The 16,647-nt window shown below is 39.9% G+C and overlaps 1 protein-coding gene and 1 pseudogene across 11 annotated transcripts in view; both read right to left on the bottom strand.

Moving 5' to 3' along the window:
- Positions 1-16,631, bottom strand: part of APAF1 (apoptotic peptidase activating factor 1) — a 109,361-nt gene extending 92,730 nt beyond the window's left edge. For 7 of the 11 annotated variants that reach the window (XR_003791002.1, XR_003791001.1, XR_003791003.1 and 4 more), the window contains exons 1-4: positions 16,208-16,461; positions 13,194-13,367; positions 12,871-13,057; positions 12,018-12,215 (exon numbers count right to left, since the gene is read on the bottom strand). Coding sequence is in view for 2 of the 11 variants with exons in the window: in XM_029204307.1 (XP_029060140.1) it covers positions 12,018-12,215; positions 12,871-13,057; positions 13,194-13,331 (523 nt within the window). In the remaining 9 variants the exon portion in view is untranslated. Of the gene's footprint in view, positions 1-12,017; positions 12,216-12,870; positions 13,058-13,193; positions 13,368-15,811; positions 15,915-16,207 lie in introns of those variants that run through there. The other 4 variants (XR_003791006.1, XR_003791005.1, XR_003791004.1 and 1 more) reach the window with 4 other exon arrangements.
- Positions 6,695-6,808, bottom strand: LOC114886318 (annotated as a pseudogene).
- Positions 16,632-16,647: the final 16 nt, after the last annotated feature.

Genomic DNA, 16,647 nt, shown 5'->3' with positions numbered 1-16,647 from the left:
CCCCCCCCCCCCCCCCCCCCCCCCCCCCCCCCCCCCCCCCCGTAGGCTCCAGTGTTGGGTTGACTCAGGCCAAACAACCAACAGGGAGGGAACCCAGCCCCACCCATCAGCAGACAAGTGGATTAAAGTTTTACTGAGCTCTGCCCACCAGAGCAACAGCCAGCTCTACCCACCACAGGTCCCTCCCATCAGGAAATTTACACAAGACTCTTAGATAGCCTCATCCACGACAGGGCAGACAGCAGAAGCAAGAAGAACTACAATCCTGCAGCCTGTGGAACAAAAACCACATTCACAGAAAGATACACAAGATGAAAAGGCAGAGGGCTATGTACCAGATGAAGGAACAAGATAAAACCCCAGAAAAACAACTAAGTGAAGTGGAGATAAGCAACCTTCCAGAAAAAGAATTCAGAATAATGATAGTGAAGATGATCCAGGACCTCAGAAAAAGAATGGAGGCAAAGATCGAGAAGAGGCAAGAAATGTTTAACAAAGACCTAGAAGAATTAAAGAACAAACAAACAGAGATGAATACAATAAATGAAATGAAAGATACACTAGAAGGAATCAATAGCAGAATAACTCAGGCAGAAAAACGGATAAGTGACCTGGAAGACAAAATGGTGGAATTCACTGCTGAAGAACAGAATAAGAAAAAAGAATGAAAAGAAATGAAGACAGCCTAAGAAACCTCTGGGACAACATTAAATGCAACAACATTCGCATTATAGGGGTCCCAGAAGGAGAAGAGAGAGAGAAAGGACCAGAGAAAATATTTGAAGAGATGATAGGCAAAAACTTCCCTAACGTGGGAAAGGAAATAGCCACCCAAGTCCAGGAAGCGCAGCAAGTCCCATACAGGATAAACCCATGGAGAAACACGCCAAGACACACAGCAATCAAATTGGCAAAAATTAAAGACAAAGAAAAATTCTTGAAAGCAGCAAGGGAAAAATGACAAATAACATACAAGAGAACTCCCATAAGGTTAACAGCTGATTTCTCAGCAGAAACTCTACAAGCCAGAAGGGAGTGGCATGATATACTTAAAGTGATGAAAGGGAAGAACCTACAACCAAGATTACTCTACCCAGCAAGGATCTCATTCAGATTCAATGGAGAAATCAAAAGCTTTACAGACAAACAAAAGATAAGAGAATTCAGCACCACCAAAACAACTCTACAACAAATGCTAAAGGAGCTTCTCTAAGTGGGAAACAAAAGAGAAGAAAAGGACCTACAAAAACAAACTGAAAACAATTAAAAAATGGTCATAGGAACATACATATCAATAATTACCTTAAACGTGAATGGATTAAATGCTCCAACCAAAAGACACAGGCTTGTTGAATGGATATAAAAACAAGAACCAGGGCTTCCCTGGTGGCGCAGTGGTGGAAAGTCCGCCTGCCGATGCAGGGGACACGGGTTCGTGCCCCAGTCCGGGAAGATCCCACATGCCGCGGAGCGGCTGGGCCCGTGAGCCATGGCTGCTGAGCCTGCGCGTCCGGAGCCTGTGCTCCGCAATGGGCAAGGCCACAACAGTGAGAGGCCCGCGTACCGCAAAAAAAAAAAACAAGAACCCTATATATGCTATCTACAAGAGACCCACTTCAGACCTAGGGACATTACAGACTGAAAGTGAGGGGGTGAAAAAAGATATTCCATGCAGATGGAAAACAAAAGAAAGCTGGAGTAGCAATACTCATATCAGATAAAATAGACTTTAAAATAAAGAATATTACAAGAGACAAAGGACACTACATAATGATCAAGGAATCAATCCAAGAAGAAAATATAACAATTATAAATATATATGCACACAACATAGGAGCACCTCAATACATAAGGCAACTGCTAACAGCTATAAAAGAGGAAATCGACAGTAACACAGTAATAGTGGGGGACTTTAACACCCCACTTACACCAATGGACAGATCATCCAAAATGAAAATAAATAAGGAAACAGAAGCTTTCAATGACACAACAGACCAGATAGATTTAATTGATATTTATAGGACATTCCACCCAAAAACTGTAGATTACACTTTCTTCTCAAGTGCACAAGGACCATTCTCCAGGATAGATCACATCTTGGGTCACAAATCAAGCCTCAGTAAGTTAAAGAAAACTGAAATCTTATCAAGCATCTTTTCGGACCACAACACTATGAGATTAGAAATCAATTACAGGGAAGAAAACATAAAAAACACAAACACATGGAGGCTAAACAATACATTACTAAATAACCAACAGAACACTGAAGAAATCAAAGAGGAAATCAAAAAATACCTAGAGACAAATGACAGTGAAAACACGATGATCCAAAACCTATGGGATGCAGCAAAAGCAGTTCTAAGAGGGAAGTTTATACCTATACAAGCCTACATCAAGAAACAAGAAAAATCTCAAATAAACAATCTAACTTTACACCTAAAGGAGCTAGAGAAAGAAGAACAAACAAAACCTAAAGTTAGCAGAAGGAAGGAAATCATAAAGATCAGAGCAGAAATACATGAAATAGAAACAAAGAAAACAATAGTAAAGATCAAAAAAAAAAAAGCTGGTTCTTTGAGAAGATAAACAAAATTGATAAACCATTAGCCAGACTCATCAAGAAAAAGAAGGAGAGGACTCAAATCAATAAAATTAGAAATGAAAAAGGAGAACAACAGACACCACAGAAATACAAAGCATCCAAAGAGACTACTACAAGCAACGCTATGCCAATAAAATGGACAACCTGGAAGAAATGGACAAATCCTTACAAAGGTATAACTTTCCAAGACTGAACCAGGAGAAATAGAAAATATGAACAAACGAATCACAAGTAATGAAATTGAAACTGTGGTTAAAAATCTTCCAACAAACAAAAGTCCAGGACCAGATGGCTTCACACGTGAATTCTATCAAACATTTAGAGAACAGCTAACACCCATCCTTCTCAAACTCTTCCAAACAACTGCAGAGGAAGGAACACTCCCAAACTCATTCTATGAGGCCACCATCACCCTGATACCAAAACCAGACAAAAATACTACAAAAAAAGAAAATTACAGACCAATATCACTGATGAATATAGATGCAAAAATCCTCAACAAAATACTAGCAAACAGAATCCAGCAACACATTAAAAGGATCATACACCATGATCAAGTGGGATTTATCCCAGCGATGCAAGGATTCTTCACTATATGCAAATCAATCAATGTGATACACCATATTAACAAACTGAAGAATAAAAACCATATGATCATCTCAATAGATGCAGAAAAAGCTTTTGACAAAATTCAACACCCATTTATGATAAAAACTCTCCAGAAAGTGGGCATAGAGGGACCCTACCTCAACATAATAAAGGCCATATACAACAAACCCACAGCAAACATCATTCTCAATTTTGAAAAACTGAAAGCATTTCCTCTAAGATCAGGAACAAGACAAGAATATCCACTCTCACCACTATTATGCAACATAGTTTTGGAAGTCCTAGCCATGGCAATCAGAGAAGAAAAAGAAATAAAAGGAATACAAATTGGAAAAGAAGAAGTAAAACAGTCACTGTTTGCAAATGACATGATACTATACATAGAGAATCCTAAAAATGCCACCAGAAAACTACTAGTGCTAATCAATCAATTTGGTAAAGTTGCAGGATACAAAACTAATGCACAGAAATCTCTTGCATTCCTATACACTAATGATGAAAAATATGAAAGAGAAATTAAGGAAACACTCCCATTTACCACTGCAACAAAAAGAATAAAATACCTAGGAATAAACCTACCTAGGGAGAAAAAAGACCTGTATGCAGAAAACTGTAAGACACTGATGAAAGAAATTAAAGGTGATACAAACAGATGGAGAGATATACCATGTTCTTGGATTGGAAGAATCAATATTGTGAAAATGACTATACTACCCTAAGCAATCTACAGATTCAATGCAATCCCTATCAAATTACCAATGGCATTTTTTACAGAACTAAAACAAAAATTCTTGAAATTTGTATGGAGACACAAAAGACCCCGAATAGCCAAAGCAGTCTTGAGGGAAAAAAGCAGAGCTGGAGGAATCAGACTCCCTGACTTCAGGCTATACTACAAAGCTATAGTAATCAAGACAATATGGTACTGGCACAAGAACAGAAATATAGATCAATGGAACAGGATAGAAAGGCCAGAGATAAACCCATGCACCTATGGTCAACTAATCTATGACAAAGGAGGCAGGGATATACAAAGGAGAAAAGACAGTCTCTTCAATAAGTGGTGCTGGGAAAACTGGACAGCTACATGTAAAAGAATGAAATTAGAATACTCCTTCACACCATACACAAAAATAAACTCAAAATGGATTCGAGATCTAAATATAAGACCGGACACTATAAAACTCTTAGAGGAAAACATAGGAAGAACACTCTTTGACATAAATCACAGCAAGATCTTTTTTGATCCACCTCCTAGAGTAACGGAAATAAAAACAAAAATAAACAAATGGGACCTAATGAAACTTAAAAGCTTTTGCACAGCAAAGGAAACCATAAACGAGATGAAGAGAAGACCCTCAGAATGGGAGAAAATATTTGCAAATGAATCAATGGACAAAAGATTAATCTCCAAAATATATAAACAGCTCATGCAGGTCAATATTAAAGAAACAAACCCAATCCAAAAATGGGCAGAAGACCTAAATAGACATTTCTCCAAAGAAGACATACAGATTGCCAAGAAGCACATGAAAAGCTGCTCAACATCACTAATTATTAGAGAAATGCAAATCAAAACTACAGTGAGGTATCACCTCACACCAGTTAGAAAGGGCATCATCAGGGCTTCCCTGGTGGTGCAGTTGTTGAGGGTCCGCCTGCTGATACAGGGGACACGGGTTCGTGCCCCGGTCCGGGAGGATCCCACGTTGTCGCGGAGCGGCTGGGCCCGTGAGCCATGGCTGCTGAGCCTGTGCATCCAGAGCCTGTGCTCTGCAACGCGAGAGGCCACAGCAGTGAGAGGCCCATGTACCGCAAAAAAAAAAAAAGAAAAAAAAAAAGAAAGGGTGGGCTTCCCTGTTGGTGCAGTGGTTGAGAGTCCGCCTACCAATGCAGGGAACACAGGTTCGTGCCCCAGTCCGGGAAGATCCCACATACTGCGGAGCGGCTGGGCCCGTGAGCCATGGCTGCTGAACCTGTGCGTCCGGAGCCTGTGCTCCGCAACGGGAGAGGCCACAACAGTGAGAGGCCCGCGTACCGCAAAAAAAAAAAAAAAAAAAAAAAAAGAAAGGGCATCATCAGAAAATCTACAAACAACAAATGCTGGAGAGGCTGTGGAGAAAAGGGAACCCTCTTGCACTTCTGGTGGGAATGTAAATTGATACAGCCACTATGGAGAACAGTATGGAGGTTCCTTAAAAAACTAAAAATAGAATTACCATATGATCCAGCAATCCCACTACTGGGCATATACCCAGAGAAAACCATATTTCAAAAAGACACATGCACCCCAATGTTCATTGCAGCACTATTTACAATAGCCAGGTCATGGAAGCAACCTAAATGCCCATCGACAGACGAATGGAGAAAGAAGATGTGGTACATACATACAATGGAATATTACTCAGCCATGAAAAGGAACAAAGTTGAGTCATTTGTTGAGACGTGGATGGACCTAGAGACTGTCATACAGAGTGAAGTAAGTCAGAAAGAGAAAAACAAATATCGTATATTAACACATGTATGTGGAACCTAGAAAAATGGTACAGATGAACCAGTCTGCAGGGCAGAAGTTCAGACACAGATGTAGAGAACAAACATATGGACACCAAGGGGGGGAAAGCCGTGGGGGGATGGGGATGGTGGTGTGCTGAATTGGGAGAATGGGATTGACATGTATACACTGATGTGTATAAAACTGATGACTAATAAGAACCTGCTGTATAAAAAAAATAAATAAAACAAAATTCAAAAATTCAAAAAATAAATAAAAATAAATTTAAGTATCTATTATCTACAGTATCAAAGGTCTTTCTCTCCTAAATTTAAAACTAAATTAGGGCATTATTAACATACGCAAGAAAAATAAAACAGTATTAGCTTTAAAAAGAAAGACAAAAAGCCCAAAAGACCAAGTGATCTGCAAATCTCCTACCATCACAGTAAGACAGTTAAATACAGAAGCATTAATTTCGCATTTCAGAAAGAATCTAAACATCTTGACTATGGGCACAAGAGGGAGCAATTTAGCCTTGAATGAGGCTTGTACCTATAATTTCATTCAGAGAAACTTAATCAGAGGAAAATTGCCTTTATTCAGAGAAAATTAACCCCTCCTACTTTCACATGAGGTTTATGCAGGTAGCAATTAATAATCTAACAGCATCAAGGAAATCTTGGGAAAGAAGGAAGCAAATAGGTAGACAGTCTCTGAAGAAAACTTTCATACTTTAAAAGCTCAGCACTTAAATAAAATTGTATGAATGGTTTAAAAATACATCAACTCTTTATAATTTCCCTAAATAAATAAATAAAGGGTTGAACTTTCAAAAGGAAAGTGGGTTTCCTAAAAATGTATAGGCATAAGTAGTTAAGAACTTAATAGTATTTTTTTTTTTTTTTGCTGTAGGTATGTGATTTATTCTTGAAGAATCCTTCCAAAAATGTTAATCAAAATAAGAACAAAAAGCCTCAGGCATGAAAAAAAATATGGAACGCTTCACAAATTTGCGTGTCATCCTTGCGCAAGGATTAGGGGCCATGCTAATCTTCTCTGTATCATTCCAATTTTAATATATGTGCTGCCGAAGCAAGCACTTAATAGTATTAATTTACACCAAACACCGCTCTAAGATAACAAAATTTCTGTAGGAACACAGTTTTAATAAAGTTTGTAACCCATACAGTTACCCACTTACAAAAGAAAAAAAAAGGTTTTATACTACAATTAAACAGCAAAAATCTAATATTCCTATATTTTAGAATGGAAATGAACTCCAGAGATTAAAATTCATCTTTAGGGGGACTTCCCAGGCAGTCCAATAGTTAAGACTCCACGCTTCCACTGCAGGGGGCACGGGTTCAATCCCTGGTCAGGGAACTAAGATCCTGCAGGCCACGCAGCACGGCCAAAAAAAAAAAAAAAATTTTTTTCTTTAGGAAAGTATCTACTCTTGAACTAGTGGATATACAAAAGCAGACTCCAAATAGATTAAAAAGCTAAATATGGGGCTTCCCTGGTGGTGCAGTGGTTAAGAATCTGCCTGCCAATTCAGGGGACACAGGTTTGAGCCCTGGTCCGGGAAGATCCCACATGCCGCGGAGCAACTAAGTCTGTGCACCACAACTACTGAGCCTGCACTCTAGAGCCTGCGAGCCCCAACTACTGAAGCCCACACGCCTAGAGCCCATGCTCTGCAACAACAGAAGCCACTGCAGTGAGAAGCCCACGCACGGCAACCAAGAGTAGCCCTCGCTCGCCACAACTAGAGAAAGCCTGAGTGCAGGAACCAAGACCCAACGCAGCCAAAAATAAAATAAATAAATTTATTTTTTAAAAAAGCTAAATATGAATGGTAAGACTATAATAGGACTACTTAAGAAAATTCAGGAAACACAAATTAGAAGGCAAAAAAATTAATTTGACTACATCAGAATTAAAGATTTCTATCAAGGACATCCAGGACAAAATTAATACAGATAATATAAGGAGAAAGTATTTACAAAGTCTAAAAGCAACAAGCCCTACTATCTAGGATATATAAGAAACTCCTAAAAAGCAACAAAATGGAAAAACCGACAAATGTTATCAACAAAATTTATAAACAAGGAAACCCAAAAGCCTAAAAAGCTTATGAAGAAATGGTCAAGCTCAAGTTATCAGAGAAATGCAAATTAAAAGATATCACTTTACACCTACTGGCCTGGCAAAAATTACAAAGCTGGATGATACCTAGTGTCACTAAAGAAGTGAGGATACAGGAGCCCTCACATGCTATTGATGGGAATGCACAGATTGGAGGGCAATCAAATTTGATATTTATATATCCTGTAACTTAGAGATTCTGGTCCTAGCTACATATACTCAAGAAATTCTCATTTCTGTAAAAGTTCAACCAAGCTTTGCTGGGCAGCAAAAAGTTGGAGACAATCTATATATCTATTAACTAGGGAATGAACAATAAAATGTATTCGAGGTACCCCATGGAGGGTAGCAATCAGGTGTAACAAATAATATGTACATACAACAAGGATAAATCTTAAAAACATAGTATCAAGTGAGATAAGAAACAGAAGAAAATAATTAACTTTAACATGTATGCAAATTTAAAATATTTACATATAAACAAACATTTTACAAAAAAACGTACATTACACATACATTTACAAAGAATATACAATAAATACATTAGAAAGATCACCTATGGGGAGGTGTGATTCTGTGATTAAATATATATTTGGTTTTCATCACTCTTCCTGGCACACAGCTCTAAGATCCTTGTAATTTCCCATATAAGAGCCTTAGGGGCATCTTCTGTTATACTATTTAGTTTTGTTCCTGAAATAGCTCCAGGGTATAAAAGTGAAATGGTGTCTTACATTATTCATGTAACAAGCCCCTTTTAACCACACCTGAGTTTCTGTTAATAAAGTGATTTCTGAAAAGCCCCTAGATAACCTAAGAATGGGGGCTGGTTACCAGAGGAACCAACCCCTTGATTAGAGTTGGAACTTTCAGCCCCACCCTCCAGACCTCCAGAGGAGAGGGGAGTGAGTGGCTGGAGATTGAGTTCAATCACAAACGGCCAATGATTTAATCAATCATACCTACATAATGAATGAAGACTCCATAAAAAAACCAAAAGGGCGAGATTCACAGAGCACCTGGGTTGCTGAACACAAGGAGATGTAGGAAGAGTGATACACCCAAATTGGGCACAGAAGCTCTACACCCCTTCCCACATACCGTGCCCCATGCATCTCTTCCATCTGGCTGTTCCAGAGTTTTATCCTTGTATAATAAACCAGTAATCTAATAAGTATAGTTGTCAGAAGCACAGGTAACAACCAACCTGGACTGGCAATTGGCATATGAAGGGGTTAGGGGGCAGTCTTGTAGGACTGAACCCTTAACCTATGGGATCTGATGCTATCTCCAGGTAGATAGTTTCAGAAGTGAATTAAATCATAGGACACCCAGCTCGTGTTGAAGAATTGCTGGATGTGTGGAAAACTCACACATCTGGTGTCAGAAATGAAGTAGTGTTGTAGTTGTGTAAAGGAAACACATAGGAGGAGTGTGTTTTCCTTTAGAGAAGGGAAATGAGAATGGGAAATTTTTAAAAGGAAATAAACACAGCAAGAAGCTAAGTCTTAGATAGACCTAATAGGATAATGGGCTATAAACTAAATATGATTTACTCAATCTTCTGTACTTGAGATCTCACAAAAGCTTATAAGGAATATGAATTAAGCTCATTATGCATTGGACAACTGCTAGTATCTCTGGCATTTTCTCAAAACAAAGTGGTGAAAATCTATTCCGAGACCACAATTTATACAATATGATTCCTGGCTAGTTAATTCCATAAGTTGTTGGTCAATTTTAACCCCTAAAATTGAAAATTCACCCCAATAATATAGAGCGATTAGAACTGATTTAAAGAGCACATTTTAACCCTATAAATTGGTATATTATAAATACATAGTTTAAAGGAAATTCATCACTATATTGAAAGGAAGACCATTTCTTCACACTAAAGAAATTTAAGCCAATTTTATCCTGAAATATCCTTGGTGATCAACTTTGCAGAAGAGGGGGGAAAAAAAAGTGAATAAATAAATAAATCCTTAGCCCTGAAATGTGCATGGCTCTGAGGCTCATGAAACTTCTCTACAATGACAAAGGAGAAAAACCAGGGCTTAGCAATTAGGCCTACTTCTGACAAGAGTATGATCAATACTGTTAACAAGGGCTGTGAAGTATTAACTAAAACCAGGTGTGTACAATAGATGTGCCCTAGCCTCCATTTTTCTAAATCTCTCAGGTGCTGACTATTTATTCTATTCATTTTGTCATCTTGTCATAAACTATCTTCTTTTTCTTTTTTTTTTGCGGGCCTCTCACAGTTGTGGCCTCTCCCGCTGTGGAGCACAGGCTCCAGACACACAGGCTCAGCGGCCATGGCTCACGGGCCTAGCCGCTACGCGGCCTGTGGGATCTTCTCGGACCGGGTCACAGACCCGTGTCCCCTGCATCGGCAGGCGGACTCTCAACCGCTGCGCCACCAGGGAAGCCCGTCATAAACTATCTTAATTGGTGATTATATATTGTAAACAAAAAAAAGTTATTAAGCACTAGAAGTCAGGAACTATCTTTTTAAGTTCCCCGGAAAATGGATGGAGGCAACCAAAGACTGAGGAAGCTATATAATATTCCTGATAGGGAATACCCTGAGAACCTACCAGACTCATTAGGGTCAACAGTGCACCTGCCAAATGTCCTAAATCCTCTTCTGCACCATATGTCCTTCCCCACTCCAGTAACTACCCAATACCCTTCCCACCTTCTCTACTCTCCCATCCTTGCCTAGTCGGCCTTGCAAACTTCTTTCTATTCTTCCTTCAAACTCCAGCTAAAATGTCATTTCAGGAAGCCTGTCTTGTTCATTTTCTTCCCCCAGACAGAAAGCTTCCTTCCTTTGTTCTAACTTTGTACCTTATACTTGTTTCTACTGTTCAATTTATCACACATGACGTAATTTGTTTGTATGTCTGCCTCCCTTACCAGACTGTAAGTAAATTCCTTAGATGCACAGGCTTCTTTTTGAATCCCTTTTGCCCCAAAACAGTGCCAAGATCCATAATAGGTTCTCAAGTGTTTATTGAATACATGAATATCTGAAGCAAGGGAAATCAGTTGCCAGATGTCAAATGAATCTATAAAGCCTGCCTGCAAAAACCCATTGGTTGTTACAGTCAACTGCCAATTTTTCTTTTTCTTGAGATTACACATAAGATAAACAAGTTACTAAAGATTTTTATTTTTAAAGATAAATAACTGATAGAATTAATTGCCGAAATGGAATTAATAGTTTATTTAATACAGATGCCAAATACATGGGAGAATCTCCCACTGGGATGGTCCTTATTGGAACCGACTTTCCAACAATCTCCTTCCCTACAGCACTCTGTGCCAAAACAGACACTCAACTGACAGGAAGCTGTAAGTCTAGTACTGTTGAAAGTCAGGGATACAAGCTGGACAACCTTTCAAGATACTTTGTCAACCCTACAATTCCCCCAATTATTAAGATACAAGGGAACTAGCTTCATTCCATTGATAATAAGTGCCATCTGGTAACACATGAATTTACTGGCCTGGCTAGTCAAGCCTGATTGTGACAGGCAGGGCAGAAAATAAAATTCAAATTCAATCACCTGCGGTAGGCAGAAAAATGCCCCCCCACCCTGCTCCCCCGCACCAGCCAATGATCTCCACAACATATTCCACAGAATTTCTAAATATATCACCTAACACAGCAAAAGGGACTTTGTAAATGCGATTAAATTAAGGATTTTGAGATGAGATAATCCTTGATTATCCAGTGGGCCCCATGTAATCACAAGGGCCCCTGGAAGAGGGAGGCAAGAAAGTCAGGGGAGGAGATGTGATGACAGAAGCAAAGACCAGAGAAGAGAGAAAGATTTGAAGATGCTATGCACTGCCAGCTTTGAAAATGGGGAAATGGACCATGAGTCAAGGAATGCAGGCCACCTCTAGAAGCTGGGAAATGCAAGGAAAAGGATTCTCCCTAGAGCCTCCAAAAGGAACTAAGCACTGCTGACACTTGGATTTTAGCTCAGTAAGAGCTATTTTTGTCTTCTGACCTCCAGAACTTCAAGATAATAAATTTGTGTTGTTTTAAGCCCCCAAAAGTTTTGGTAATTTATTACAGCAGCAACAGGAAACCAATGCAATGCCTAAACAATATCTTCTTAGCCAGCAATGGTAATCAAAACTTACCTTCTAAGAAAGAATGATCTCGAACAGCTTCTGCAGCTAATACAGACTTCCCACAACCTGCCATTCCGTATATGGTGACCCATCCCGGTTCACCACTCAGTTTGAAGAGCTTCTGCTGAATTGCATTCACTAGCTTCCTCCTAGTAACAAAAACAACGGGCCTCTGTGGTACTCCACCTTCACACAGGACTGTCCTTACTGAAATCCAAAACAAAACAAGCATGAATGAAGAGAACTGAAATGGTCACTCAAGTAATACCATAAAAACCAAAGAGAGCAAGGCTGAGGTCTCAGCCTCAGAATTTCCAAGAGAAATAAGAAAATGTGGCTAGCATATTAACTTCAACTTTGATTTCTCAGAACACCCAGAACGAAAGCAAACATATATCTCTCAAGATGACTAAAGACAATGAAAATCTCCATCTGTATCTGCCCTTACTCACCCTATTCCTCCCTGACTCTCCAATCTTTTTCTCATACTAAAAACTGAGAAGAGAGTGTAAAGGAAAGAATATGGAATTGCCTTCAAGAACACAGATTTCTAAAGATTCTTATTCTTTCCTATGCTTGAACTTGATAAACACAAAACTGAAGAACTTAAATAAAGGACTATAAATTGCCATATTATCTCTAAAAATTATGGTATGTATATTATTACCTCAGCAGTAGATAGTTCACTGGGCAAGGAAATGAGGTAACATAGATGCAAATAAAAATATTTGAATTGGAAAACGATAATTTTTTCACATGCATGATTCAGTGAACTGATCAGTCTCTCTAGCAGATTTCATCTACAATAAGACAAAACTGCAGCAACGGAGCCTTTATGATAGAAAGTATCATGGATACAAACCATATGAAGTTATTCCAACTGAATCTTTGCCATTGGAAGAAGATAGGACAGGAATGCCACCATGGAGAAGGTAGGCAAGATCTTTATACCCTTCATGTAGCAGAGCATTGTAGAATGATATATAGGAATAATTATCTTTTTCAAGTATCGTTTTAATTAGCATAGCTGCTCGTTGCCGTTGGGTGGGCTAAAAAAAAAAAAAAAAGTAGTTTAGTATACTACAAAGAAAATATTTGCAACATAAATTAGTGGAGAGCAGTACAAGTTTTGAAATAAATTCCAAAAATTTTTAAGAAAGCATAGACTGCCTCAGAGGGCTTTACCTCATTTTTTACTTTTTCCTCCTCCGACACTGTTAAAACTCCATCACTAATCATGTGATCCATGATGTAGGATGTTTTGACGTCCCTTTCCAGGGCTTCTCTATGTTGAAGCAAACAATTTCGAGCTTTTGCATCCATCCTCCCTCAAATTTTTCCTTCTCTGTCAACCATGAGCTACAGGCAAACATCAAAATATTTGTCAAGCCAATAAAGATATGAAAAGATGTATAACCTCACTGGTAATGAAAAATGTAAAGAAAATAAGACTTCTTTTGCAAAGTTTTTTTTTTTCCTATTTATTTAAACAGAGTTTATTTAAACTCTCCTACGTGTCCGCCCACAGAAAGGACGGAAGGGGGACGCCGAAAAGAAAACGAGCAGGCTGTCTGCACTGCCAGTCACTCTGTCCTCCCCTGGGCTTCATCTATGTCCTGGCTTTCCCCAGTGGACTTTCATCAGCCAGACATGCAAAGATTTTTTTTAAATAAACAAAATCTAATGCTTTCAAAGGTGTGAGGTAATGGTTATTCTTTTAAGATACCTGAGGAGAGTACAAAGTGGATGCAACTTTTCTGGAAGGCTATATAAGTTAAGATGTGTTTAAAGTAAGCATTCTCTTTAACCCAGAAATCCCACTTCTAGGAATTTACCTCAGAGAGATACTCATATATGTATGCAAAAATATCCACAAAAAGGGTTAATAGAGAGTGCGATAAAAATATTAGAACAACCTAAATGCCCATCATTCGGAGTATGGATTAAAAAAATTAGAGTATGGGGCTTCCCTGGTGGCGCAGTGGTTGAGAGTCCGCCTGCCGATGCAGGGGACACAGGTTCGTGCCCCGGTCCGGGAAGATCCCACATGCCGCGAAGCGGCTGGGCCCGTGAGCCATGGCCACTGGGCCTGCGCGTCAGGAGCCTGTGCTCCGCAACGGGAGAGGCCACAACAGTGAGAGGCCCACGTACCGAAAAAAAAAAAAGACTATGTACATAAGATGGAATATTATATAGCCATTTAAAATAAGACATCTCCATGTACTGACATGGAAAGGTGCTCATGACACGTCACTGATTGAAAAAAATTTAAATATGATACCATGTATAGCACAAAATATGTGTTGGTCTCATATAAATGCATAGAGAGATGTTTAGAAGTCTGTTCAACAAAATGTTTGGGTTACTTCCAAGTAGCAAGATTTGGGGGGAATTTTCCCCCATTCTTTTTTCTTCTTTTCTATACTATCTTAATATTTTTTCAATACACATTATCATTTGTACAATTTTAAAACTTCCTTTAAGATTTTATAAACAATGGTCATACTAAAGTCCTAATATTTATAAACTACTTGATTTCTTTACCATCATTAAGACTAAATAGAGCATTCTTGGTATTGAGTATTAGTTCTCACTCAAGATGAGTGTCAGCTGGTAGGTCTTCATTGGTAAACACATTTCTCATGTGCTTACTCCACTAATTTTTCAGCTGAGCTGCTATGACAAAGCAACAGAAAATATCCTCTGATGTCATTTCTTAGACTAGGAGGACACAAAGAATAATATTCTTCACAGTATAATACTCTAAGTTCCTACCGACTTTATTTCAAATATGATGCAAATTTTTCAATAGGTATAAAACCCAGATCAGAACATTTTCAAGTTTTTAAACAGAATCTATCCAATGTAATACAGTGAGTGTCTAAATGTGTTTATTTATATACTCATTCAATAAACATTTGAGCCCCTCCTGTGTGTCAGGCCCTCAATCTACAGAGATTAAATCATACCCCTGAAGGAATTCACAATCTAGTAGGAGAGTAAAATACAGATAATTATAATGTGATGTACTAAGCGCCAAGGGATAAGCACAAGTAATTTTGAGCACACAGAAGAGGAGCAATAATCATTAAGCTTCATTAATCAGTAATCAATAATGACTATAAAAAGTACCACCGAATGTGTCACTTTCAAACACAGGTAAGTAGAGAATTTGCCTATGCTTGTCAAGGTTCACAAAATGCCCAGTACTGGCATGAAACTGATTGATAAAAGAAAAAGTTATGGTTAGGATCAAGGCTACATTTTTAAATGTTAGTGTTTTTATGATCTCAAGTTAAACATAAAACGTCCCGGGCTTCCCTGGTGGTGCAGTAGTTAAGAACCCCCCCTGCCAGTGCAGGGGACACGGGTTCGAGCCCTGGTCCGGGGGGAATTCCACATGCCGCGGAGCAACTAAGCCCGTGCGACGCAACTACTGAGCCTGCGCTCTAGAGCCCGTGAGCCACAACTACCCAGCCCGTGTTCCACAAGAGAAGCCACCGCAATGAGACGCCCACGCACAGCAACAAAGACCCAATGCAACCAAAAATAAATAATAAACTAATTACTTTTTAAAAAATCATATTAAAACGTCCCTTAATTTTTCAGTAATAAAACTATTTAACAAAACAAAAATGAACTTTTTAGCTTTTGTCCAATAGCTAAGGCAAGAGACACACTCTGACCACCTGAAACTAATTTCCAACTTTACCTAGCCCTATTAAAACTAAAGACGTTAAGTTTTATACGTTTTTTAACTCTGTACACATTTAGATATTCTGAACAAATTCTCAGTGTCCCACCTTCCGTAACCACATCAACATGTAAAGTCAGTGTCTCCAGGCTTGTGAAATATAAAGAACAGCTTCATCCAGGAAAACCGTAATAGTTGACCATTTCCTCTTTAGATAATTTCACTTCCTGGTACAGTATCAGAATGATGAATAATAATTCCTTGACCCAGAATTCTGAGTCTCTAAAATCGACTACCGAACCTCCGAAGAACCGGGTTCGGGGAGAAAAGCGAGGCGCAAAGTTACCCAAACCTTCACACCTGGGTCTTCACTGGGAAGAGAAGCCCTGAAGGGACAGACCGGAAAATCAAGGTAGGGGTGAGTGGAGGCAACGGGACTTCCAAAAGGAAATTCGGGGCTCGGGCCACAGCCCGGGGGCAGGTCGGGGCCTCACAGGTGTCTCACCTGGGCCTCCGCAGCCGGGGGGGCTCCTGAAGACCCCCGGGAATCTCCGACCTGCGGAGGAGGCGTCACCCCCGCAGGCGGCCCACGCAGTCCCGGGGCGCCGAGGTGAGTATTCCAACCCAGACACAAAGGAAGGAGCGCCACTCGGACTGTCGTTCCTTCCCTCCCGCTGCAGCTGCACCCGGGCGGGAGCCCGGAGCCACTGCGGACGCCGCCGCGTCTACCTCAAGTCCTCGCGGGTCGCTGACAGCCCAGACGCCTCACCTCCGGCTCCCTCACCCCTTCTGCCCAGGAATAAAGCCAGCCTCTCCGCCTCAGGACCGTGGAGCAGTGAAAACCCGCCAGCCCGCCCCCCTGGGACGACACCGGCCCACGCATGCCAAGAAACACACCCGGAACCCCTCCAGGCGTCCGTCGCCGCGCGCGCTCCGGATCCGACT

The sequence above is a fragment of the Monodon monoceros genome, unplaced genomic scaffold, assembly GCF_005190385.1.
Source record: "Monodon monoceros isolate NGI ecotype Baffin Bay Population unplaced genomic scaffold, NGI_Narwhal_1 Super_Scaffold_6, whole genome shotgun sequence".
Classification (NCBI taxonomy): domain Eukaryota; kingdom Metazoa; phylum Chordata; class Mammalia; order Artiodactyla; family Monodontidae; genus Monodon; species Monodon monoceros.
Note: the sequence above shows the minus strand (reverse complement) of the source record. Positions and strands in the feature narration are given on the sequence as shown.